At 45.5% G+C, this 24,800-nt stretch overlaps 1 protein-coding gene across 1 annotated transcript; it reads left to right on the top strand.

The window, feature by feature from the left end:
- The first annotated feature begins 74 nt into the window (after positions 1-74).
- On the top strand, positions 75-24,800 carry ppp1r14c (protein phosphatase 1, regulatory (inhibitor) subunit 14C). Its single transcript, XM_056295106.1, has 4 exons — positions 75-308; positions 22,165-22,248; positions 22,666-22,698; positions 24,208-24,800. Exons 1-4 carry the CDS (start codon positions 75-77, stop codon positions 24,280-24,282), a joined length of 426 nt encoding a protein of 141 aa, XP_056151081.1. The 3' UTR covers positions 24,283-24,800.

Raw genomic sequence — 24,800 nt, 5'->3', positions numbered from 1 at the left:
CCGTTGTCTGCCGCGAAGCACCTGCGAAACCCACTCATCCATCCACACCGTTTGGTTTAAGCCCACTCCCCGCAATGTCGGCCGCCAGCACCGAGACGAGTGCCCCGTTGCCCGCTGCCGGCAGCCGGGTGTTTTTCCAGCCTGCGCCCGGGGTTGGCTGCGCGGGGTCCGGCCCCATAACCCGGGATGACCCGGTCCAGAAGAAGCAGGGCAAAGTGACGGTAAAGTACGACAGGAAGGAGCTGCGGAAAAGACTCGTCCTGGAGGAGTGGATCATTGAGCAGCTCAGCGAGTTGTACGACTGCGAGGTGAGTAGCCTACACGGGCTACTGTACCCCCCTCCCGCCGCCTCCCGCCTTCACCCATGACCGACTTAATGCCCTTGAGCTGTACCCCGATAGTGGGTGTTAATGCTTGAAGCTGCAGCCGTTGCCACCATTAGCCTTTTTAGCTTCCCACATTTTCGGTTGCCCATTGTCATCGCAGATGGGTCAGAACAATGCGCCGTCAATGTCTCCGACCATTATCTGTTATAGCCCGCATGGCCCATGCACGTCCTTTCACCGGTGCTGAGTTGATGGACAGATGCTCTGTATCGCTGACCCCGGCGTTTTGACAACGCGGATAAGTAGGCACGCACACAGACAGGTTGCATTGAATATGTTTCTCCATTGAGCTTCTCAGCCCTCTCCGATCGGATCCCTTCTCACCCTGCCTTGCAGGTTAAAAAAGATGAATGGCTGCCAGACTGCACAGCTGCGCTTTTAAATGCATCGCTCGCCTGTTATACTGCCTCTTTGTCACTCGAACCAGCACGTCATGCAACACTGGGATTTTGTCAGGGTTGAGGGAATTGCAACAGTGGCCACGACATTTCCCCTGCATATGCTGTGTGTTATCGACACTATGACTGACATTTATTGATGATTTTAGGAGCTCGTGAGCCACATTCTTCTCCAAAGCAAAAATATAACTGCGGTCGTAGAACAAATGAAAAACCATTATGGATATGCAGCTAGCTATAGCTATGTCGTTTAAATTACTGTCTGTGGCGTAGCCTACGTGTGAACCAATACACCCGGTGATGGGAGTTCCTTGTCGGCGCTGTGATCATTTTGTGACCTTTTAAACTCTTCCGTCCTCGTGGGAGACTGGGGTACCTTATTCTTTAACGTTGTGAGCGCGATCGTGTGTTCGAGCGTGTGTGTGCGCGTGCGTGCTTTTCCCCGCACACAGTATGCTGCGAGGGCGAAGGGGGGAGGGGTATTTAACGACGGAAGAAGGGCAGTGGGTTAAAGAAGGATGTGCTGATGCTGCGTGCCCCTACACCGACCGCTTGCGTGCGCGCGAACACAACCAACAGTGTTTTCACATTTAATCAAATTAACACATGGGGGGGGGGGGGGGCTGAATGTGCGCTGTGTTTTATTCAAGTATGAAAAGAGGCGTTGGTGGTTTTGTTCGGTAGGGGGCGCGTGTATTTGTTTGCATCGGCAACGCATGCGTATGCACGCACGGTCCAGCATAAAGTTCCATGGCAACATGAACAGTTAGAGCTGCAATAAATCTGGACCTGCAGATCTCAAAAGCACGATTTTCCGTCACTCTCTTGCTCACATTTTGCCTGCTCGTGCTGACGAAGACGAGTTTTGTCATTACTATGCTAATGTGCCTCTCACACAATAGGAGCTGCAGGCAGCTGGGTTTTGTTCACTATGCACGCCTGCAAGTTGCAGGGCTATTGTAGTTTCACGTGGCCCTAAAGCCTTGATTCCAGTGTCCGCTCCCAGCAGAAGGGTTTCTCCAGGTAGCTTTTCTGAAGCTATTACACATGTAGTGTGTGTGTGTGTGTGTGTGTGTTTTAAGGCAGGATTCCTATTTGTGAATGGCCCCTGCTCTTACTAGCATCACTGTGGTTTAAAGCCAGCCTGATAAGAGCTCTGGAGAGGGCCCGTTTGTCTTTCGTGAAGCCTGCTGAGGTCCAGGCTGGCCGTCAGCAGGTCACAAGCGGGTGCCCGTGAGCTACAGATTGTGCGATGCTCGGTGTCGTAGATCGCTGGGTCTGTTTTGATCCATGCACTTAAACTCCCCGTCTAGCTGTGATTTGTTTGCAGATGGAGTTTCTCTGCCTGAGATTTGTTTAGTGCAAATAGTCAAATGAATAGTCAAATAAATTAAATCACAACGTACCCTTACATGATCTTCCTGCATACTGTGTTGAGGGAATAGGCTTTTTCATGATCTTTATTGATTTCACGTAAGAGTTAAGGTTGTTAAGTCTTGAACTGGTCCCAACCCCCCCCCCCCTCGTGGTGTTGATTTAGATTTGAAAAGACCTTATGTTCGTTTTTGGTGGGACTTGAGTTAATGCTGATTTCAGCCCTCAGTGTGCAGACATGCCCATCAGAAAGACACCGTCTCGCATTAAATCCGTAATCACACAAATGCAACAGCGATGCATGATAACCCACTGGTCACTAGTCAAACATTCGCTGTTTCGATAACGTACTGTGAGTGACAAACAGGGGAGCTAAGGGGAGATAGAAACGCATAGATGTGAAGATTTAAAATCTCGCGAGGGCCGTGGCTGCAGCAAGGTTGGTAGAAATATGGCATCGTTTTGTTGACGCACCTCACTTTCATGATCAGTTTCGAGTCTTCGTTCGTCTGCTCTTCCAACCATTTGGGAAGGATGGTGAAAAGGGTGGATGACAGGCCTTGTTTGATCAGGTGTACTTTACTGCCCTTATGTTTGGTCTTTTGACCGGGAACAGGAAGTCACGTCCCCCTCACGCCTGTTAACACCTCTGTGCTGTGGCAGCGGGCAGAGACAGGTGTGTGTGTGTGTGTGTGTGTGTGTGTGTGTGTGTGTGTCTGCTGATATGGCAGCGCTGTGTCTGGCTCTGAGGTCAGTCTCTGTATCACTTTCATATGAAAACCTGACACCAGAACATCCCCGAGGAGTGTTGGTCCTTTAAACCGATTCGGAGTTGCGTCATGCCGGAGGAAGCTTATTTTCCCCATTCATTTTAGGGAAATATATTGATGACAGTTCCAGCAGCGCTTCATCTCAGTGTGTGTGTTAATTCAATTATCTGTATACATCCCACCTGAACCATCTCAAACAAGTGATGCAAGTCAAGCCATTGTTCTTTACGGGGTAGGTGAAAATATATTGACTTATCCTAGAAATAAAGAAAGCAATGCCAAAGTAAGACATTCAAAGTTTGGCATTGAATAATAGTAATCTCTGTCTTCCTGGGACAACACACACCCTAGTCTTGAATGTCTGTCTGTCTGTCTCTCAACTAAACCATTATTCATTTTCTCTGCTGTGACTTGCGTGCACCATACAGTCGTCCCTTCGTCTATTACGATTATACTATCATGCTCTCGCTCTCGCTCGCCCTCTCTCTCGCTCTCGCTCTAATCTACAGGGTAACAGGAGGTGAGTTTTGTCAGAGATGGATTTCTCCTTGCGCTTCTGGGAGACCTGTATTCATATTTGCTGTTCAAGGGACAGAGAGGAAAGGCGGGGGAGGATGGGGGGGGCAGAGCAGAGAGAAAGAAGAGATGGAGAGTGAGGAGCACAGCCAGTGAAATGCTTAAGGCTTTAGGGCCAGTGGAGGTCACGTCCACTGAGTCGGTGGTTGTAGTCGTGTTTACTTGTCAGCATGGCTTTTCTCTGTCTCTTTCGCCAGTTCGCGCCCTTCTCCCATCCTGACAGAGAAGTTGTTCACCGTTTAAATATACAAAACACAGGGGCGTCCGGGTAGTGTAGCGGTCTATTCCATTGCATACCAACAAGGGGATCGCCGGATCGAATCCCCGTGTTACCTCCGGCTTGGTCGGGCTTCCCTACAGACACATTTGGCCGTGTCTGCGGGTGGGAAGCTGGCTGTGGGTATGTGTCATGGTCACTGCACTAGCACCTCCTCTGGTCAGTCGGGGCACCTGTTCAGGGAGCAGGGAGAACTGGGGGGAATAGTGTGATCCTCCCATGTGCTACGTCCTCCTGGCAACACTCCTCACTGTCAGGTGAAAAGAAGCGGCTGGCGACTCCACATGTATCGGAGGAGGCATGTGGTAGTGTGCAGCTCTCCCCGGATTGGCAGAGGGGGTGGAGCAGTGACCGGGATGGCTTAGAAGAGTGGGGTAATTGGCCGGATACAATTGGGGAGGAAAAGGGTGAACCCCCCCCCCCAAAAAAATATACAAGACGCACAATTCCCCAGGGTCTTTTGTTTACGTGTCGAAGGCACGGTTCAGTTTCTGTCCAGCTGTTGTGCTATATTAGCCTAGGTGCTGTTCCTTTCACTGGGACAAACCAGGAGAAAGACTTCCTGACTGCAGGAAGTGGTGACGGAGACAAAAACCAGAGGACAAAATGGAGAGCATGGCCCCATCATTATTTGTTAAGCAAATGCTTTTTTGTCACAATATTTGCCACAATTCCTTTGTCAATGATAAAGGTCTCTGCCCCAAACTGGAATTCAATTATTTTGAGATGCTAAGGAAATTTATTAAGATGGTACCATTGCATTCACATTTTTTTCCAATTGATTCATCACAGTTAATGCACGTAGTCTTGGATGTAAAGCTAACCAATCCCCATCTCGATTCAGCAACTTAATCCGTACTTCTCCCACCTTTATGTTCCTTTTAATGAGGCGTGCACACACTCCACAAACTCACCTCCATGATATATATATATATATATATATATATATATATATATATAAACAAACCAATTTTCTCTCCATCAGTCCACCTCTGTGAGACAGAGTGCACTATTAGAAAATCCATTGGACAGGTCTGGGGATGGATTTATTGGTGAGGTCAAGGTTAGTGTGGCGATTAAATGGTGGAATGGCGATGGAGCCGCCGGTCTGAGAGAACCTTTGCACGATTAGTAGAGGTCATCGAGAAGAACATGCATACCCGAAGTACCAAATGTGGCTTTTGTAAAGAGACGGACAGACGCAAGAACAGAATGACAGAATCGCTGGGAAAAGACATGTTTGGGGAGTGAAAGGGGTGAACTAGATAGAGAAGCAGAGGGAGAGAGAGAGAGCGGGAGAAAGGTGAAAATTAGCGAACTGGAGAAACAGACTGACAGAGCGGTAAATCTTTTGCAGACTAGCAGAATCTGCAGTTTCTGCATGGTGGGGGTGCTGTGTGCTGGTGGGGTGTATGCTGCAGAATAAGGGGAGAGACGCACAGTAATGTCCTACTTTTACATGGCTCGGCGTCAATAGCGCACTCAATGAAGCTTATTCATGTGTGGCGGCAGACTCTGCTGGCAATCTGTATCCTGCCCCGGGGGCTTGTGTGTGTGTGTGTGTGTGTGTGTGTGTGTGTGTGTGTGTGTGTGTGTGTGTGTGTGTGTGTGTGTGTGACACCGTACAAACGCTTGTGAGCTGAAAAAAATAATATCCCACTTTCTTATGGCACACATGGGGGTGGCAGGCAGTTGGGGTTACTTTTTATGAATACTTGAGTGCGCATACAGTACACTCACAGTCACACACAGTTGGTCACAGTAGCATTCACATACAGTCTGGCACAGTGTAGTGTGTGTTTGAACAAAATGGAGCATGGGAAGACACCCACAGGCATGGAGCATCTTCTCGTCTCTTCTGTCTGCCCTTTGCTTCTTCCTTCTACCCCCCCCCCCCCACACACACACACACTCTTCTCTCCCTCCCACTCTGTCTGTCTGTGGGGGATCAATACTCAATACAGCAAGTGGGGGTTGGTTTGGTTATTAGACTGTTTACTGTTCTGTGTAGGAGGGTTTGTCTCGGCAGCTTTTGCGCGTGTGTGTGTGTGTGAGTGAGTGTGTGTGCACGGAGCGTTTGTGCAGTGCTCCTGAGGCCCCTGGCATCGACACTGACGTTAGGTTGAGAAAAATGGAGCTCGCTTGCTTTGTTCTGATTCGGGGGGTAAAATGATACAATTCTTGTATTTTTGTCCCTCGGTTCGTTTGTGTTCACACGGCAACATTCTGACCAGCGGTCCAAAGTTGTAAACAAACGCCATGCGCGAGCAAACTGTTCTCTCATTGGTCAGAAATCGTACTGGAAGTTTTCGCTTCAGGCAGTGAACTTTTTTCCTTTTTTGACTTAATCTTTATTAAACATCTTCAAATAACAAACGCCTAACTATAATTCCAAGCAGCATACTTTAACAAGAAGAAAAAACAAACTATAAGTTAAATTGGCTTAAACTTTAAGGGGGTTTAATCAATATATGACGCAAGTAATTCAGAGAGTCTTGAGGCACTCATCTTTTCCAGATTTTTTAAGGATTGAAAGAAGTTATTACATTTTTTTTCCTAACAAACCACCCATGCATTCTGCCTCAGAGAAGCTTAACAATACAGGTGTAGAAAATATGTCCCTTAGATTGAATATCTTCTTCTTTTTTTTTTTTTGCCAAAATGTTCATACATTACTACCCAAATTAAACCTTACTCTTGAGAATTCGCTGCATGGATAAATGTCATTAATTGTTTGGAAATTAACTTCGTTCATTTTAGGTCAGAAAGGGAATGACAGCCATCTAGTTCTAGCTTTGATAGCGTCCACTCTTGTAAACCAGCTCGGATCTAACTGCTCGAAGAAGTTTCCCCGAAACATCAGCAGCGTGTGCGGCTAACATTTGACTGATTTGTGGTTAATATGCCAGTGTTCGTTAAATGACAAAAATATCCAGTTCCTAGAATCTGCGACCTCTTCTTCTCCTTCTTTCACCAGTCCATCTTTTCCTCACTCTGTCCTTAGCCTGTTCCCTCCTTTCCCCATGTTGGTGGTGTATGTAGAGAAAAAAATTATTATATTATGGATAAAGTGTATTTGTGGCCCTGTGATGGCCTGGCGGCCTGTCTAAGGTGTCTCCCCGCCAGTGGCGCCCCCAGAAATTTTTCATAGGGGTAGCCAAATGGGGCCACTGCAAATCTTGGGGTGGCCCACCAAAACCAAAAGCCATGACTGCCTTTCAGGAAGTCTATCATGCTGTTGCAGTATTCTGTATAGGCTAGCTGAAAGCTGTCAAGTTAAGGAATCGCACACTGAAAAACTGTGGCTTCTTATTTTTCACAGTTAATGTTACTGAATAGACTAATACTGGTACAGTTAAACATTTTGAGTTTCAATGTGTCATGTATCTGTACATATTGTAACAGGTTAGACGATTCCTTGTTACATTATGTATGTCCAGAAATGAAAAATGAAAATATCAGATAGAAGAATATTATGCATAATCAGAAGCACATTCTGCATATGCAACTCGTGGCTGGGGGGGCCAGGGATAGTATCAGGGTGGCCATGGCCACCCCTTGGGGGCGCCACTGCTCCCCGCCTGCCACCCAATGACTGCTGGGATAGGCGCCAGCATCCCCGCGACCCTGAGTAAGGATAAGCAGTTTGGATATTGGATGAACGGATGGGCCTGTAAACGATGTCCTCGTGCATCTAATTAAAAGACGTGCCGCCTCAAGAAATCTCTGACGAAGATGGGCTCGAATGGGTGCATATCACCACGCATCACACGACAATTCTTCAGACGTTCATCAGGTAAGCTTGGTAAAGGAATGTGTAGGCTGAGGCGTTTGCTTATCATCATAATCACCACTATGCAATGCGCGGGTGATTTGTTTCGGTCGGTTGGTTGAGTTGATTGCATTCTCGCTGAAAACGAACCGCTCCAGGGTTCAACTTGAAGCGAGTCGAGACCACCCTTTATTGTCAGCCTCGCCCCGCTTCTTTTTTTTTCCCCGCATCCGAATGCGATTGCTGTGTTCACATACGCCCAAATGAACCGGGAATGGGGGACGCTACCGGTTTCAAAACCTCCAAACGAGCCGGATGTGAAATAGTGATGGGCGAATATGAATGAACGAACCTTTTTGAATCTACCAGCCTTTGTATCCTCAGTGAAATGGGCGTGTCAAGAACACTTACGGGAATTTTAACCGTTCTTGGCGTCATGCGAACTTGTGTATTGGGACAGTACTTGGGCTGCGACTGATGACGTTTTACAAGGACACAAGAACATAAGCACAGACAAGAACGCAGACTGAGAAAGGCCCATTTGACTCTTTCTAGTGTCCGGTATGTACTGGGTCAGCCTGCCAAACGTACCGAGTGCTCATGAGTCCCCGACTCTTCCTTTTCAAACTGACCATGCCCACTCGCTGTTATCACAGTGTACTGCTCATGCTGCCTGCAACAATGGTGCTGTCACTCAACATACACCATATGGACAAAAGTATTGGGACACCTGGCCATTACACCTACAGGAGCTTTTATGACATCCTATTCTAAGTCCATAGGCATTAACATGGAGTTGGTCCCCCCTTTGCAGCTATAACTGCTTCCACTCTTCTGGGAAGGCTTTCCTTAAGATTTTGGAGTGTGTCTGGGAATTTTTACCCATCCAGAAGAGCATTTGTGAGGTCAGGCACTGATGTCGGACGAGAAGACCTGGCTCGCAATCTCCGTTCTAGTTCATCGCAAAGGTGTTTGATGGGGTTGAGGTAAAGGCTCTGTGTGGGCCAGTCAAGTTCTTCCACACAAACTCCCCCAACCATGTCTTAACAGACCTTGCTTTGTGCACGGGGGAAAGGTCATGCTGGAACAGAAAAGGGCCCTCCCCGAACTGTTCGCACAAAGTTGGAAGCATAGAGATGTCCAAAATGTCTTGGTATGCTGAAGCATTAAGATTTCCCTTCACTGGAACTAAGGGGCCTAGCCCAGCCCCTGAAAAACAACTCCTTACCATTATCCCTCCTCCACCAAACTTTACAGTTGGCACAATGCAGTCAGGCAGGTAACGTTCTCCTGGCATCCGCCAAACCCAGACTCGTCCATCTGACTGCCAGACAGAGAAGCATGATTCATCCCTCCACAGAACACGTTTCCACTGCTCCAGAGTCCAGTGGCAGCGTGCTTTACACCACTCCATTCGATGCTTGGCATTGTGCTTGGTGATGTAAGGCTTGCATGCAGCTGCTCGGCCATGGAAACCCATTCCATGAAGCTCCCGGCACACAGTTTTTGTGCCGATGTTAATGCCAGAGGACGTTTGGAACTCTGCAGTTACTGAGTCAACAGAGCGTTGGCGACTTTTACGCACTATGCGCCTCAGCACTCGTTGACCCCGCTGTGTTATTTTACGTGGTCTGCCACTTCGTGGCTGAGTTGCTGTTGTTCCTAAACGTTTCCACTTTTCAATAATACCACTTACAGTTGATTGTGGAATATCTAGCAGGGAAGAAATTTCACGAACTGACTTATTGCAAAGGTGGCATCCTATGACAGTACCACGCTTGAATTCACTGAGCTCTTCAGAATGACCCATTCTTTCACAAATGTATGTAAATGCAGACCGCATGGCTAGCTGCTTGATTTTATACACCTGTGGCAATGGGTCTGAATGAAACACCTCAATTCAGTGATTAAGAGGTGTGTCCCAATACTTTTGTCCATATAGCGTAGGAAGCAGGACAACCAATGAATGAGCGGGAATCATTGTCTGGAGTCGAGACAGCCCGGCAGCGATTCACTGAACCGAGATCAAATGAACCGTTCTCTCTAACTGGGACATATGAGTGAATGAACTGGGACGTATGAGTGAATGAGAAGCGATTGAATCGGAGACGAGACGGACTGCAGGTTAAACTGAACTACATTTAATGAACTGCTGTCTCAAACGAGGACGTCTACTACTTACCCTTCAAAAAGTATGACAGATCGTTGGTCAGTGACATTTCTGTAACATCATACTGAGCTTATATAGCCTACTTGCATACAAGTGGGATGCTGAATCAATGCATTAAAATGAATATTTTATCCTCATTAATGTTATTAATATTAACTTATACATGGTGACCGCTAATGCATGGAAGAGAAGTTTTGTGGAGCAGGTAGCACTAACTGTCGAACGTGTATGCACTATAACAGTGAGTCACGGAGAAACTGACACCATATTTTGCAAAAAGTATAAAAACTCGAAAGGTTTGATACATTTATATGTATATATTCGAAGGAACGGATTCCATGAAAAGACTCGGGTCCCCCGTCACTAGTATGAAAGCATCCTTAAGTTCTCTCTCTCTCTCTCGCTCCCTCTCTCTCTCTCTCTCTCAAATTCAAAAGTGCTTTATTGGTATGACAAATAGGCACTTGTATTGCCAAAGCAGTCATTACAAATAGAACAAAAAAATCAGAACCTATACCGAACATGTACTTATACATAGACAGACACAAGGATTCAGAACATATACAAGTGCAGTATAAAAAAAAAGATTGGTAATTAGTTACCAGTAGTACTTATTAATCAATTAATTATTAATTAACTATTTTTATTATCTTTATTAATTCTATTTTATTTAAAGCAGTAGGATGGTTAGGACAACTATCTGTGTGTGTGTGTGTGTGTGTGTGTGTGTGTGCGCACGCGTGTGTGCGCGCACGTGCACGTGTGTGTCTGAGTGTGGTCTTGGGCTTCTTTGTGTAAAAATTAGGTAATATGTGTGTGAATATGTGTATCATTCAGTGTCCTTCAGATGGTGGCAAGTGAGAACATATAGTAGTACAGCTCTCCTTGTCTTCACAAAATAAGTAGGGTAGTTTACTGTAGTTAGGTAGCACATCAAATTTGGGATGTTTTTCTTCAAATTTTGGGGAGAAGCAATCACGGATTGATTGGAATATTTTGCACTCTGTCTCAACTACGTTGTCTTTGCAATGCTGACACAGATGTTCGTCTCTTGGCAACCAAGTTTTTTTGTGTCTGCCAGTTTCTATTGCTAAGCGGTGCTCACTGAGTCTGTATTTCGTCAGTGTATTTCTCAAAGTTGTTGCTTTTATTTTAGTTAAGTAATCTGCTAATGTATATTCTCTGTCTGGGGCCAAATAGCATTGCATCTTGCTTTGTGATTTTGTTATGGATTGCCAATATTCGTAATAATTGTCTTTTAGGTTTGAGGAAATTTGTTTAAGCCAAATATGTTGTGTAGTCTGGACCTGGTCTTGTGCCTTTAAGGTGTTCGTATGTGTTAGTGGCACAGGATGGCTGACGACCAAGTTGGTAGGAGAGTTCTTATCCTTGCTCAACTCTTGGTATTGCAAGGCTTTATAATGGAAAGAGTGTGGGTCACTGAATTTTAGGTGTTTCCAGAATTTGATTGCCCTTTTTTGAATTTTAATCAGAAGAGGATATTGGCCTAATTCTGCCCTGCATGCATTGTTTGTCGTGTGCCAATGGACTTTTAGGATGTTTTTGCAAAACTCAATATACAGGATCTAAATTGGATTTTTTCCCCCCGCATTTATCTAGTTCCTGACTTGCAAGTGAGCCCCACACTTAACTGCCATAAAGGGCAATTGGTTCTATCACTGATGCAAATGTTTTTAGCCAAATTCCGATCGGAATTTCGGAAGGAATTTGTCTTTTTATTGCAAGTAAAGCCCTGCGTTCCTTGTCTCTCACTTCATTCACTGCCATGTTGAATGTACCTTTACAATTGATTCTAAGGCCTAGGTGTAATCTAGTGTATGTTCAATTTCATTTGGTCCTAATGTAAATATGTGCTGTCTTCCCTGATATCTGCATCTTTTTTGAAAGATTAAAATTTTAGTTTTGTTCATGTTAACTGCCAGGACCCAGGTCTGACAAAACTTTTGAAGAAGGTCTAATTGAATCAGGAGTCCTTCCTTCGTTGGTGAAAGAAGGACTACGTCATCTGCATAGAGTAGGAATTTGACCTCACTGTCATGCAGAGTGAATCCAGGTGCCGATGTCTCTGTCTCTGTCTGTCTCTGTCTCTCTCTTCCTGAATCACCTTTTATCTCACCTTACGACCTTGTTAATAGCCACTGTGTGCACTCCTTTTCTTGCGAAGAAGCACAGCCAAACATGTATCATGTGAACCTCATCGGGCTGCAAAGCAGGACAAGACACTGCAATCTGACCCAAGTCATTAGTCAACATTCGGTAGGGTTAAGAATAGGATGTCAGAGGTTGAGTCTGGCTGGCGAAGGAATAGCGTGCCTGCACACACACACACACACACACACACACACACACACACACACACACACACACACACACACACACAGGTTTGTCAATAAATTCTACCTCCTAATCTGCTCATTCATAGTCTGTACTGTTGTAAGTATATCATCTCTTGCTTTGAGTAGATGAGATAGTTGATGGATGTGATCCATGTCATCGATTGGACTTGTCTTACTGACTAATGACAGGAACTGGGTCAGATTTGATTACCTTATTCTGTAGAAAAAAAACCCTAATCTCTCCAATCCTTCATGCTTTTAGCATTCCGGATCCTTTTTGGGGGGGGGTATTTTCTGCTTTATTTGACATTGACAGTAGAGAGAGACAGGAAAGGCGGGAGAGAGAGAGAGAGAGAGGGGGATGACATGCAGCAAAGGGCCCAGGCTGGATTCGAACCCAGGTCGCCGTGTTAACGACTCAGCCTTGACATGTGGTATGCGCTTTACCAGGTGACCTGCTGGGGCGCCCCATTTCAGATCCATATTGTTTTGAAATCCACAGAGAGCTGCTGAGCAACTCTACACCTTAGTGACTCTATACCTCAGAGGGGAAAAAAAAATAGAAAGTGAGAGAGAGAGGGGGAGAGAGAGACTAAAAATACAGAGCCCAGAATACCCTCTGCTAACCCAAGTATTGCAGATGGATAGATTGATGGATGACTATTGTAATCAGTGATATGTGATGTGTTTACAGAGCAGAAGGTCATTGTTTTATTTGTTATCTGTGCTGCGAGAGGCAGAGTACCTGCCACTCAAGTTACACACTGACAAAAATAGACATTTGGTGTGTAGTAAGCATTTGTGTGTGTGTGTGTGTGTGTGTGCGCGTGCTTGCATTGCACAGGTGCTGACACATTTCATGTAACACCTGCTGATGCATGCATCTGCTGCTAAACAGATCAGAGGTGTTGACAAACGGGCCTTTTAGTTTGCTAATAGCCACCAGCTGTTAAAACAGATAAACACACACACACACACAGGATCATCAAATTTGTATCCCTAAACAGAGGGTTGCTATCCTTTATTCTTTCTCTTCTTTCTGTTTTTCATCAACACCAGTCAAATTCTATCTGCTTCCTTCTCCTCATTCTTACCTGTCTGTCTGTTCCCTGGACCACCGATCTAGCAACTAGGATTCTCCCCCCCGTGTCTTTCTGGCCACCATCATGTCCACCTGTTCATTAACCTCCATTGTTCATCTTTCTACACATCTCTCCCTACATCACAATGACTTCAAAGCTTTGGCTTGAATTTACAAGTTGCATTTTATGTTTTAGACGTTTCTCCAACACTATTCTATTGGCCATGTTTCCACACACGCAACCCTAAATGGGGTAACACTTACTGGCAAGAGTCAGAGCCATACTGCCCTGGATATACAGTTACTCCTAGAATGATCATGTATGGCACTTTTATTATAAAGGACAAGCACTGACGGGAGGAGAATGTTTGTTTTTTTTTCTTCCTTCTCTTGCCCCTAGTGTATCCTCTTCCTTTCCTCCCCGGTCTATTAACCATCTACTATATTGTGTATGGGATTAGCAGTGATGATGTGATTCTGTCATTAGGGTTCTAGATGGTTCTGCTGACCCTGGGGATGCACCCCCCCCCCCCCGTTTGCTGCAGAGAAAAGGGAACAATGGAATAAAAGGAAAAGCTGGAAAGATAGAAAACACCTTCTCCATGTCCTTCACATTCAATTATCAGACACAAGGTGTCGAAGTCACAAAATGGGTCTCCAAAGTAGAGTTGAATATATTTTTTTAAGTTTTCAATCCAGGTACACAGAAGTATGAAAACATTAAGAGCGATAGACTGAGGATGACTGACTGATGTCAATCGGTCTTTAGGACTTGGGCCGTTTCCAAGGGCAACGTGACGCTGGGCGCCATCTTCCAAGGATCAGTGGCATTGTGACATCACGACCGAAAGACCGATACATATGATTTGTTGTCATTTTTATAAGTGTGTTTCTGGCAAGAAATGACCCCAGACTCTGACCAATTCGGTCTGAGGTCTGGGTTTTCTTCTTTTTAGTGTTTGAGTGTTTGTGAAATTGTTCCTCTCTTTCAGCTTTACTGGCCCTCCAAGCCATTGAAAGTACAATCCTTAATTCAAATGCAAACAAAAAGATAGCCCCACCAGCAAAATACAAAACGCAGGACTGGAGCCTCCTATCACTCCCAAATTGATAAACCGGTCTATTTATCAATACAATATCAATACGACTACTAAATCAGAGTTTTAATGTTTCTAAGGCTTGTTTCCACCAATAATAGAGATGAGATGATGTAGGTTTTTATCACGAATCGCGATTTAAAAAAAAACACTCGTGGAAAGCTGATCGTGGTGAATTTCCAATTATCGGGATAATCTTAAATGGGGATAATCTTTAATATCCTCACATGAGTGACTTGGAAAAATCTTTCTGACTCGCTAATGTACAGTCCTGTGTCGATTTTCTTGGTTAAGCGAGTGTCCACCAAAGCCTTTTTTCCTGAGGCCAGCGTATGTTTTGAATTGCTTGCAATGGGAGCGCCGTGTATTTACGCTGTGCCACAAACGCCAGCAGGCACTGGGCGTCATGATCTCATTGGTCTAAAATTGCCAGACAACCACAATATTACAAATCAACCGTTACTTCCGCCGTTTTTCTGTATCATAGCAACCAAAGCGTTTCAGGAAAAAAACGATGCGCTCCCAGCTTGGTGTTTTCAGTAGAGTGGAAATACTATGGATTCCAGACTCATTGTGACTATCTGTCCTACCTGTGATGCAATGAAATATTTGTTTCTTAACAAAATATAAAGTAAAGTGATTCCAGTATGTTTTAGTGCCATTCTAAGAGCTTTAAAAGCATGTTTTGACAATTATCGAGATCATATCGTGAATCGCAATTATTTTGGCCAGGATAATCATGACATGAAATTTTCATATCGTCCCACCCCTAATCAGTAATCGTTGTAGACGCTGAAGTAAACCGAGACAATATTTTTTCAATCACGGTCGGTCGAGAGTGACACAACATGCTTATTTTCAGTCTATAACTCAAACTCTTTCAGCCACCCATACGATACGTATTGATTTTACTAGGTCAAGTAAGTCACAAATCCGTCCTTTCAGCGGGCTGTTAGCTGTCGTGAAATTGAAGATTGAATTAACAATTAAAATACTAGACAGTGCCCAGAGACTGAAAGAGTAGAGGAGAAACCGCTGTAGAAAGACCCGGGCAGAGTGAAAGAAATGAAAAGGCGTTCAGAGGGAGAAAGGAAAAGGAATTCTAAATCCCACAGTCAGACAGTGATTTTCTTGTCTTTCTACTGACGTCTCCTCCCATCTCACGGGGATCTAACTAATCACTGGTTCCACTGTCAGCGGGGCTGAGTCCATTTATATACTGGCTGTTTACTAACACTGGCGCTCTCTCACTGTTTCACTCTGGGAAAAGATTCACGACACTGTCAGCATTCACACGTGTGTGTGTGGGGGGTGGGGGTGGAAGAGGGGCAAAGGACGTCATTTTTGACTTTCAACATTTTGGGGGGTGGGGGATGTGCAAAGGTTTGCTCACTGGTATGTTTGCCTTTACAGTGCATACTATACCAGCAGTCTTTACACTGTTTCCTGCACACTTCAGTGGTTTTCTGTCTGTCGTGCCCCAAAATATGTACATATCACACCCCTCTGTGACTTGATGAGCTACTTGGAAGGCTGACCCTGTCTTTCTCTCTGTCTCTATCTCTCTATCTGATGTTCTGGCTTTTATATATCACAATGACGTCATTTGAAAGGCAGCATATGTACATCAGAGTGGCATTCTACCATTAGATGCATTAAAAATGCATTTTGATACTTCAAACCACTCCTTCAATGGTGTATTCTTCCCTTTTATTTTTTCTTTCCAAATCTTCTCTTTCAACCAGTCGCCCCCTCTCTGATACAGGATGTCCTCTGGAGTACAGCTGACTCAGTGTGGGAAAGAGGTTTTTTGCTGCAGCAGCTGACTTTCTCCGGTGAAGTCACACCGTCGGTGCCGAATGGGCTCAGGGAATTGTGTTGCTTGCAGGGGGAGGTGATGGGGGGGGGGTGGATGCTCAAAGACTGGAGGAGAGGTTGGGGTGTGCGTGAGGGATTCCTTCCCAGAGTCGAACATCGTATCTTCAATCCATGCCCCCGTTTTATCGCTGCACTTCCCCCACTCGCTCGCCATCCTCTTTCCCCTTGTCCTTTCGCTCACCTGGACCGCCCCCCCCCCCTGCTTTTTTCAGTGTGTCATTTGCATCTTCCCTCCGCTGTCTCATCCACCTCTCTGAGTTTCCCCCCCCCCCCCCGGCTCTGTCTTGTAAGATGATTGTGTGCCACATTAAGCAATTCCTCACTTTGATGTGGCATAGCGTGGTGGTGGAGAGGGCGAGAGAAGAGGGAGAGAGAAATGGATAGAAAGCTGAGTTGGGAGATTTCCTCTGTTGCCCACTCCTTTCCCTCCTCCTCCTCCTCCTCCTCCTCCCCCCTCGTTTCTTTCCTTGACAGCCTGAATCTGATGTAATCTGTCACGCTGTTATTCTGTTCTCTCTCTCTTTTGCGTCATACGCTTACTTGCCTTTTTTTGTTTAATTTTCAGTGTACAGTTCCTCGCCTGTGGGACATTTGTCTTCATTGTCTTACTCCTAATTCTCTTGGCATTCCTGTTTGATGTTCTCCTGTCCTACTGTTTCTCTTTCTCCATCCATCTCTTGCTCTCTCCCTCTCTCTCGCTCTCTCCCTCTCTCTGTTCCTTATCACTTTCATACCTTGATGCAGAGATGAAAGAGTGGGTGTATTTATTATCATAATCGCTAGATAACTGCTCTGTGAACACCAATCAGACTGTGTGTGTGCATGCGTGTGTGTGCACATATGCATGCATGTGTGCGCGCATGTGTGTGTGTGTGTGTGTATTCATTCCCCATTCCTTTTGCATTGTTATGGGTCTTTGAATAATAATCCCCATTCTGTGTTTATTACTGAGTAACCCTGTTTTAGTGGGGCAATAAAGGCAGAGAGGACACATTTTACTGCGCTCTTCACACTACCGAGGCACACATGCATGCCCATTTGCTTGAGCTGTATATACACACGCACACTCACACGCACACGCACAGGGAACCACAGTAAGTGAAAGGCGATCGCAACAGGTGGACGGAGGCCTCAGCTGTCACGGCTCCAGAGCATCCAGATGATCTGTATCTATTATGGTCCTAGGAACAAAGCCAACGTCACGGTGGCTTGCGGTGCTTCCTTATTTTTCCTTCAATGCCCGTCATCACGTAGGCCTGCATGCATCGAAACCCAACATATAAACCCAACGCTGACCTTAGCAACCTGGAAGAGTTACTTGCAAACAAATGTGCCTTTGGACACATTCGATATCACCAGTGTATTGGGACAGTAGCTAATCCATGACTATTGGAAATCATGAACAATTCTTCAGCGGCTCATTTCAGTGGTGACGGCCATGTTGGACTTTCCTGCAAAAAACGACTCGCCACAGAGCCTTTTACATCTTCGCCGTACTTTGAAAAGCTTGTAAAAGACCTTTAGTAAGGGACACTACAACGTCTATAGCTAAAACCCAGGTTCAAGCGTGTTTTATGTGATTGGAAGGTGCTGACGTGACAGAGCTGGTCACACACCAGTAACATTATCTCATAACGTCTTGATTTAAACTCAATAATACAGATAAGGAAATCCCAGAAAGTTGAATCAGCTCATTTTATGTTTTATTTATTGGAGTCCCCCCCCCCCCCCCCAACTGTATCCGGCCAATTACCCCACTCTTCCGAGCCGTCCCGATCTCTGCTCCACCCCCTCTGCCGATCCGGGGAGGGCTGCAGACTACCACATGCCTCCTCGGATACATGTGGAGTCGCCAGCCGCCTCTTTTCACCTGACAGTGAAGAGTTTTGCCAGGGGGACGTAGCACGTGGGAGGATCACGCTGTTCCCCCCCAATTCCCCCTCCCCCTCGAACAGGCGCCTTGACCGACCAGAGGAGGCTCATCTTAATTACCCAAACCTCACCCTTCAGCTATAATAATAATAATAAACTTTATTTGTATAGCAACTTTCATAATAAGCAAAGTGCATCAATGTAAAAACATGTTTTCAATTGATGGCGTGTGAAATTACTGAAATTTCCCCAGTAATTCACACAGTACAACTAGAAGCCTTTTGATGCACTTGTCAGTGTGAATTACTTCATCTGAACGTCTCATTTTCCCAAAAGGGTTGGATGAATTTCTAAAACTGTGGTGGCAGCCATCATCATCATCACAGTGAGCAAGGTGAGCTAACCCGGTCACCAGCTGATCGTAGAACAAACATGGATGATGTCTTTGTATTTAAAATACCGTAGCACTATTTCAGGACACATGCCTGCAGAACTTAATCATAGTTACTCATGGGGTGTGGGTGTCGGGACTTGAGTAATTCTCACCTCGGATAACTTCGCATTATGAGCTGCTGTTTCCACCTGGTCCAAAGAGAGCCGGTCGTTCTTGTTTGTGTAGACGCTACACAGGAATCCGTAGGGCATGGCGTCGGGGAAGTGAAGTGATGCCCTTTGACGGAGCTTGGGTTCTTTGTGCATATGGGCTGTTTGTATAGTAGAGCGGGCTGAGTCACCGGGCCGAGCCGGCTGCATGAGGTTTGATTCACCTCCTAACGGACGCAGCAGACTGAAAGTGCTGCCGGCTGCTTAGCAGGCAGTGAAAGCAAATTTGACGCGTGCGCGCACACACACACACACACACACATTTTCTTTACATAGACACATGGTCACGCCATTTTTGTTTTTTTTACACAGTACAAACACAAATTCTGTTTTTCTTATCTGTGGCCCAGTTAGGGTCTTTCATTTTTCGTTTGACCCGGAGATGACCTTCACGACTCTTATTGTGACCTATATGTGAATATGTGATTGTTGAAAGTACATTTTTTATTTTTATATTTTTCAAAGTTGAGCGTGATATCCTGAAGATGGTTTGTCTGTGTGACTTTTACTTACACATGGAGGTGTTTTGTTGTTGTATTTTACCAGATTGTACTCAAATTTCTGGGGTGGTTTTTTGTGCCTGTGTGTGTGTGGGGGGGGGGGGGTGAGGTCAGTGTTGCTCTCTCTGTTGGCCTGGCTCTCTCGCTCTCTCTCACCCTCTCTTGCCCCCCTTCTCTCTCTCTTGCCCTCTCTCTCACTCTTGCCCTCTCCTGCCCTCTCTCTCTCTCCTTCCTCTCGCCCTCTCATGCCCCCTCTCTCCCTCTCTCTCTCTCCTGGCAGTGTGTGCTGTCGTTCTGTCAGTCTGCACTGATTGCAAGATGGAAAATTGTTCTCCCTGGGGACAGTGGGTGTGACCAGGGCTATTTTAGGCTTCCAAACACACCAGCAGCTCCACTACAAGATGTGTGTGTGTGTGTATCTGTGGATGATTGTGATTGTGTTTCTATTTGCATGTCTGCGTGGGGAAAATGTGCGTGTTTTTGTGTGTTGGAAATGGTGTTGGAACAGGGAGGTAGCGTATTCTGTCTGCCCGTCTCACACACACACAAAGAAGTCTCTATTCATTTTGAGTCATCACATGCAATGTATTTAACACACTTGCTGCCATCACACAGTCAGACACACACATGCACGCACACACACAGAAACTCACACAAGCACATGCATACAGTTCTTCAATCAGCTCCATCTTTGGAGAGTGATGGTTGGTGTGTGTGTGTGTGTGTGTGTGTGTGTGTGTGTGTGTGTGTGTGTGTGTGCTTTCAACACAGACCATGCTTCCATAGTCATCAGTCATGATGGCCAAGGACTGATGAACTGAATACTTGAAAAGTCTATACACACACACACATACCATCTACAAACATACATACATAAAAGTGATGTTTAGATTCTGTATTAATATAATCGATGTAGGCATAAATAGATTTGTCCCCTCTCCCCTTATTTTAATCATTCCAAGTCACTTAGTTATCTTCATCGTTGAGTCAATGTGAGTCTTCATCATTGAATCAGTGTGAGTATGTTAGTACCAGTTAGCTCTTTTTTAGGATCCTCTTTCTTATCACTCTTGTCCACCTATCATGACTGAGGAGGGTGAGCTTGGGTTTTCCCTGATGTCGGGAAAGAAAAGACGTTGAATTTTTCTAAGAGTTTGAATAAATGGCATGGTTCTCCACTTTACTGCCTTTTTTGCAATCCTAGGTCAGCTATCAAATGGATTTCATGGGTCTCTGGCGTAATACAAGTAGTTCAGCCGATAAAGAGGCGATACGGGTGGCGAGATGGTGGCGAGATGGACACACACGTGCCTTGATTTTGCACGTGTCCCTGATTCCGACACTTCATATTTCCTGTCTGCTCGCGGCGTTTCGGCTGCATGTCTGCCGTCTTTCCTCTGACACTTCACATTAGCGTGTGGCACTGAGCCACCGGGACGGATCAGCTTGGAGAGGACAGGTGCCGATATGTTCCAGCATATTCTCTAGTCTCTCCGTCTTTCTTTCCCCGTTCTCTTAATGAGCGGGGAATTTAGAGAGCAGCCTTCTCGCTAAGACGGGGAGAAAGCTCGCTAAGCAAGAGGCCGCAGGGGGCACTCTTCTGGGAAACAGCTGAAATGCTTGATGCTCGCTGTGTAAATGCCTCTTAACAGCTCAGGAATAAAGATGAGGCGTGTGTGTATGTGTGCGTGTGCGTGTGTGAGAGCTAGATGTGAGTTTTCATGATGCCAGAGGGACTTTTGAGTGTGTAAATACAGCTGTACAAGGTTAGGGGAAGGTGAGGAATCAACATTCTCCCCGTCTATCATGCAAATGAGAAAATAAAATTCCTGTCATCTTTATAATTTCATGTTGGTGACATGTGATAGATGTTCACAAATGAATGTAATTCATTGAGAATCGCACAAACAGATGCAGATATCGGGCACAGGCTAACACACATACACTTCTCACTTTGTCTCAGAAACTGTCATGTTGCAGCGGAGATATGAATGTGAACGCCACATTCTGTGTACATTCAATGCCTTTGGACGCCGAGTCCCCATTTTTCGCATGTTTTTTTTTTTTTTTTTTATCCGTCCTCGTGGTCCGACAGCTCTAAAATATCTGAGAGTTTCTGATGGATGTGGAAAAATCGAAACCATCCGAAAACATTAATGATGGGCAGCTTTTTTTTCGGCGTTGGTGTGTAATTTTAATGCACAAGATGTCAGGTCGTATTTGTATTTTCATAAGTGAAATTTTTTTGGTTGAAAAAGTCACACTTTGTGTGCAAAGGCCTTAACCCATCATTTATCTCACAGCTCTAGATACTGATAGCAAAGTGACTGAATGCTAATGCTGATGGCTAATAGACCTTTCTCCTTGCTCCTACGAATGGCAGACCTGAATATCAATGCATACCGCAAGCTAAAATACAGTTTTACACACACACACACACACATAGCCACACAAGCCTTGTGGTGAAATACAAGGCATTGGAGTCACAGGGAGAATTTATGAAGTGGTTCTGAACGGAATAAGATTTATCACCATGCAAACACAGCCCAGCCCTGTCCTGATGGGATGAGCATGGCACAATGACATTTCCATATAGTGTTCCCTCTGCTTAGGGCATCATACACTCAGGACAGGGTACGCAGATTGACATTTTGGCCATTACAAGTTTGGGCACCAGTGTCTTAGTTGTGGAAACTGTGTTTCGGATACAGACTTGATTGGGCGTTGATGGGTGGGATGGATTTAGAGGGCAGACTGGGGTGTGACCGGATTAGTGAGATGGAGGGAGAAAGAAGGGGAAAGGAGAAACGGGTGGGGGGAGGGTGGTCATCCTGAGGAATTAGGACTTCAATTTGTGGTGATAGTATGTATGACGATAATGTACTGAAGACCCCTGTGCCTCTGTTTTTTATAGCGGTCATCTCATTCCAGTATAAAACTTTTGTTAACTTGAAAGCGTTTGCCTTTATCGCTTAAATGTGTTCCCCATTCTCCAGCTAGCTTGACTATCGTGTCTTGGCTTCGCGCTAACCCAGAGAGTGTTTGTGTTGCAGGAGGAGGAGATGCCAGAGGTTGAGATAGACATCGACGACTTGCTGGAGGTCAACAGTGAAGACGAGAGAGCCAGTAAACTGCAGGTACTTGTGTGTGTGTGTGTGTGTGTGTGTTCCTCAAAGTGAATAGCAACTGCAAATCATCAGACATCTTCCATTTAGGAACACCTTATGTACTATAATGATACCAATTTGTCACTTTGCTGTGATCTCTGCATAAATCACAGAGGATTGTAAATGTGAGCCAAGTCTTGTGTTCTGGGGAGTGGGGGGGCACATAAACAACAGCACAAAACCCTAATGGCCGTGCATGAGCCATTTACTTTGTTTCAGACATTACCACTGAGCAACTGTTTTTAATAGTTACTTGTCATATTATACATCAGGAAAGCTAAAATAAAGCATGATGCCTGGATCTTTTACTCTATCACATATTTAACTACCATCTGACTGTCTGTAATCCCTGATCTCTCTGTCTGTCTCTTACCCCTCCCTCCAAAGGAATCACTAATAGACTGCTACAAACCAACAGAGGTGAGTAAGCTTATGATGAGTGCCTTTTTTGTAATTGCTTCCAGATAATGCTTAATAGCAATTTGTAAGCAGATAGATCCCATAAAGGCCTGCTCGCATCATTTGATTTGCACTGTACTCTATGTGCATTGGTGCATGGTGTCCCAGATGTGTATGTGTGTGGTTAATTGATGTACTAACCCCATCCCCAACACAAACATGTGTACACACACACGCAAAGACATCCATTTCCTCAGCATCAGGCCTCCAGCCATCAGACAGTCTTTCTCCCCACTGTCATTGCTTCACTCTGACCTGAATACAACACAACACATGGGCTGAAAAGGATGCCGATATCCCCCTAACACACACAAAAGGCAACAACACACAAAAGAGCAGCATGTCCTGTCCTGTCTAGGAGTGTCAGCCAACTGACATAGTGCCTTCACTCACACACACCAAAACACGCGTACACAAAATCTGTTACTCGTTAAGTTGTTGGGGGTGTGTTGTATGTTTGTGTGTGTGGGTGTGTAGAGTTGTTTTGGGCTGGGGTGAGATGGGGTTAAGCCATCTTGGTGATTAAAGTGAGTGAAGGCCAATCCCCTCACCTCCATGGAAGGCTAGCCTTTCCTGTCTGATTGCTCCATCTGTCATCAGTGTGTGTGTGTGTGTGTGTGTGTGTGTGTGTGTGTGTGTGTGTGTGTGGCCCGCTGGCATTAGGTCAGCCTGTGACAACCGCCCAAGGTCATTGGTATGCTCAACCAGTGGCCAGCCACTGTCCTCCATGCACAAGCAGGCATGTACACACACTCATACGTACACCCCGTCAAATCACAATGCCCGTGAGACAGAACGGCACAGATGCTGTTTTGAACACAAACTCTCAGAGGGGGGAAAAAAAAAACCTCCACTCCGAGGAGAGGATGGAGCGAAAAGGCATTAGTAAAAACAGGAGGAATAAAGGAGGTGGTTAGAGACAATATGGAGAGGCGGCAGGAAGCAAAAGCAGGGAGGAAGCAGCTAGAGAGAGGATGAAAGGAGGCGTGAGTGTACTGAGGGGAAGCAGTACGCTGGGAAAAGAAGAATAGAGTGAGCAAGGCAGGGAGGGAGGTAGTAAGGGATTGAGTGAGGCGCTTTATAAAGTGGAATAAGAGAAGAGCTAAGAGAGAGGGTGAGACAGTGTCGAAGAGGAGGGTGTGCAGCAAAGTAGGACATGAGCTATATCTTCAGCTCTGGTTTAATAATGAGGGTGATCCCCCACTGCAGTCTCCTCTCTCTTTCTCTCAATTACTTTGCGGCCTCCATAAAACCTGACAAACGACTTCAGCTTGAACCCCAAATATGTGCTTCACCATCTCCTTCCTCTCAGACTCAGTCTCTCGGTTCCTCTTGCTCACCTCCTGGTTTGAATGTCATCCCATCGAATGGCGTTTGTATGACGAGCGACATGACTTCGCTGCATATCCAGTTGTTGTCGAGACTTAACCGAGTGTGTGTCTTGTCTCTCTCTCCCTCTCCTCCCTGCAGGATTTCATCCGTGAGCTGCTGGGCAGAATAAGGGGGATGAGGAAACTCAGCGCACCAACTAAGAAAGGCCTATAATGGCTGTAGTTTCGACCCATCGCCTCAACCATACGTCATTTAAACCAAACCAGCCCACACCGGTCATAATGGAGCATCATCAGATTCCTGCAGAATAACTTAGTCAAAACATAACCTGCATAAGGAAACATTGTGCAACCTGCTTATACTTATTAAAAAAAAAAACACATACACGGCGCTTGGCATCAATTTCGCTATTACACAAAAATGACAAGGTGTGATATCATAGTCAGCTCCTGACAGGTAGATAAGTATAACTACGACAATACCAACATCTTTGCACACTACAACTATAGCACAGTATCAAGCACAGACGCGGCCACAAACACAACTGATCATCGCCGTGCTTCGACATCTACACAACCCAGTTCCACCTTTTAGAGCCACGTTACAACCTTCAAGCCAATGCTGTGTACCAAACAGCCACACAAAACAAAACAACGTAGTGACTCTCCTCAGAGGAAGGAGTGAATAATGTTTGTACCGAGTTTGACATTACTTGTGACGCCATGTTCACA

This window comes from Lampris incognitus, chromosome 15 (assembly GCF_029633865.1).
Source record: "Lampris incognitus isolate fLamInc1 chromosome 15, fLamInc1.hap2, whole genome shotgun sequence".
Lineage (NCBI taxonomy): Eukaryota > Metazoa > Chordata > Actinopteri > Lampriformes > Lampridae > Lampris > Lampris incognitus.
Note: the sequence above shows the minus strand (reverse complement) of the source record. Positions and strands in the feature narration are given on the sequence as shown.

Excerpts from the sequence above, each read along its gene's own strand:
- ppp1r14c (XM_056295106.1), top strand. The coding sequence starts at position 75 with ATGTCGGCCGCCAGCACCGAGACGAGTGCCCCGTTGCCCGCTGCCGGC. Across the intron at positions 309-22,164 it reads GCGAGTTGTACGACTGCGAG|GAGGAGGAGATGCCAGAGGT; the intron begins GTGAGTAGCCTA and ends TTTGTGTTGCAG. Across the intron at positions 22,699-24,207 it reads ACTGCTACAAACCAACAGAG|GATTTCATCCGTGAGCTGCT; the intron begins GTGAGTAAGCTT and ends TCCTCCCTGCAG.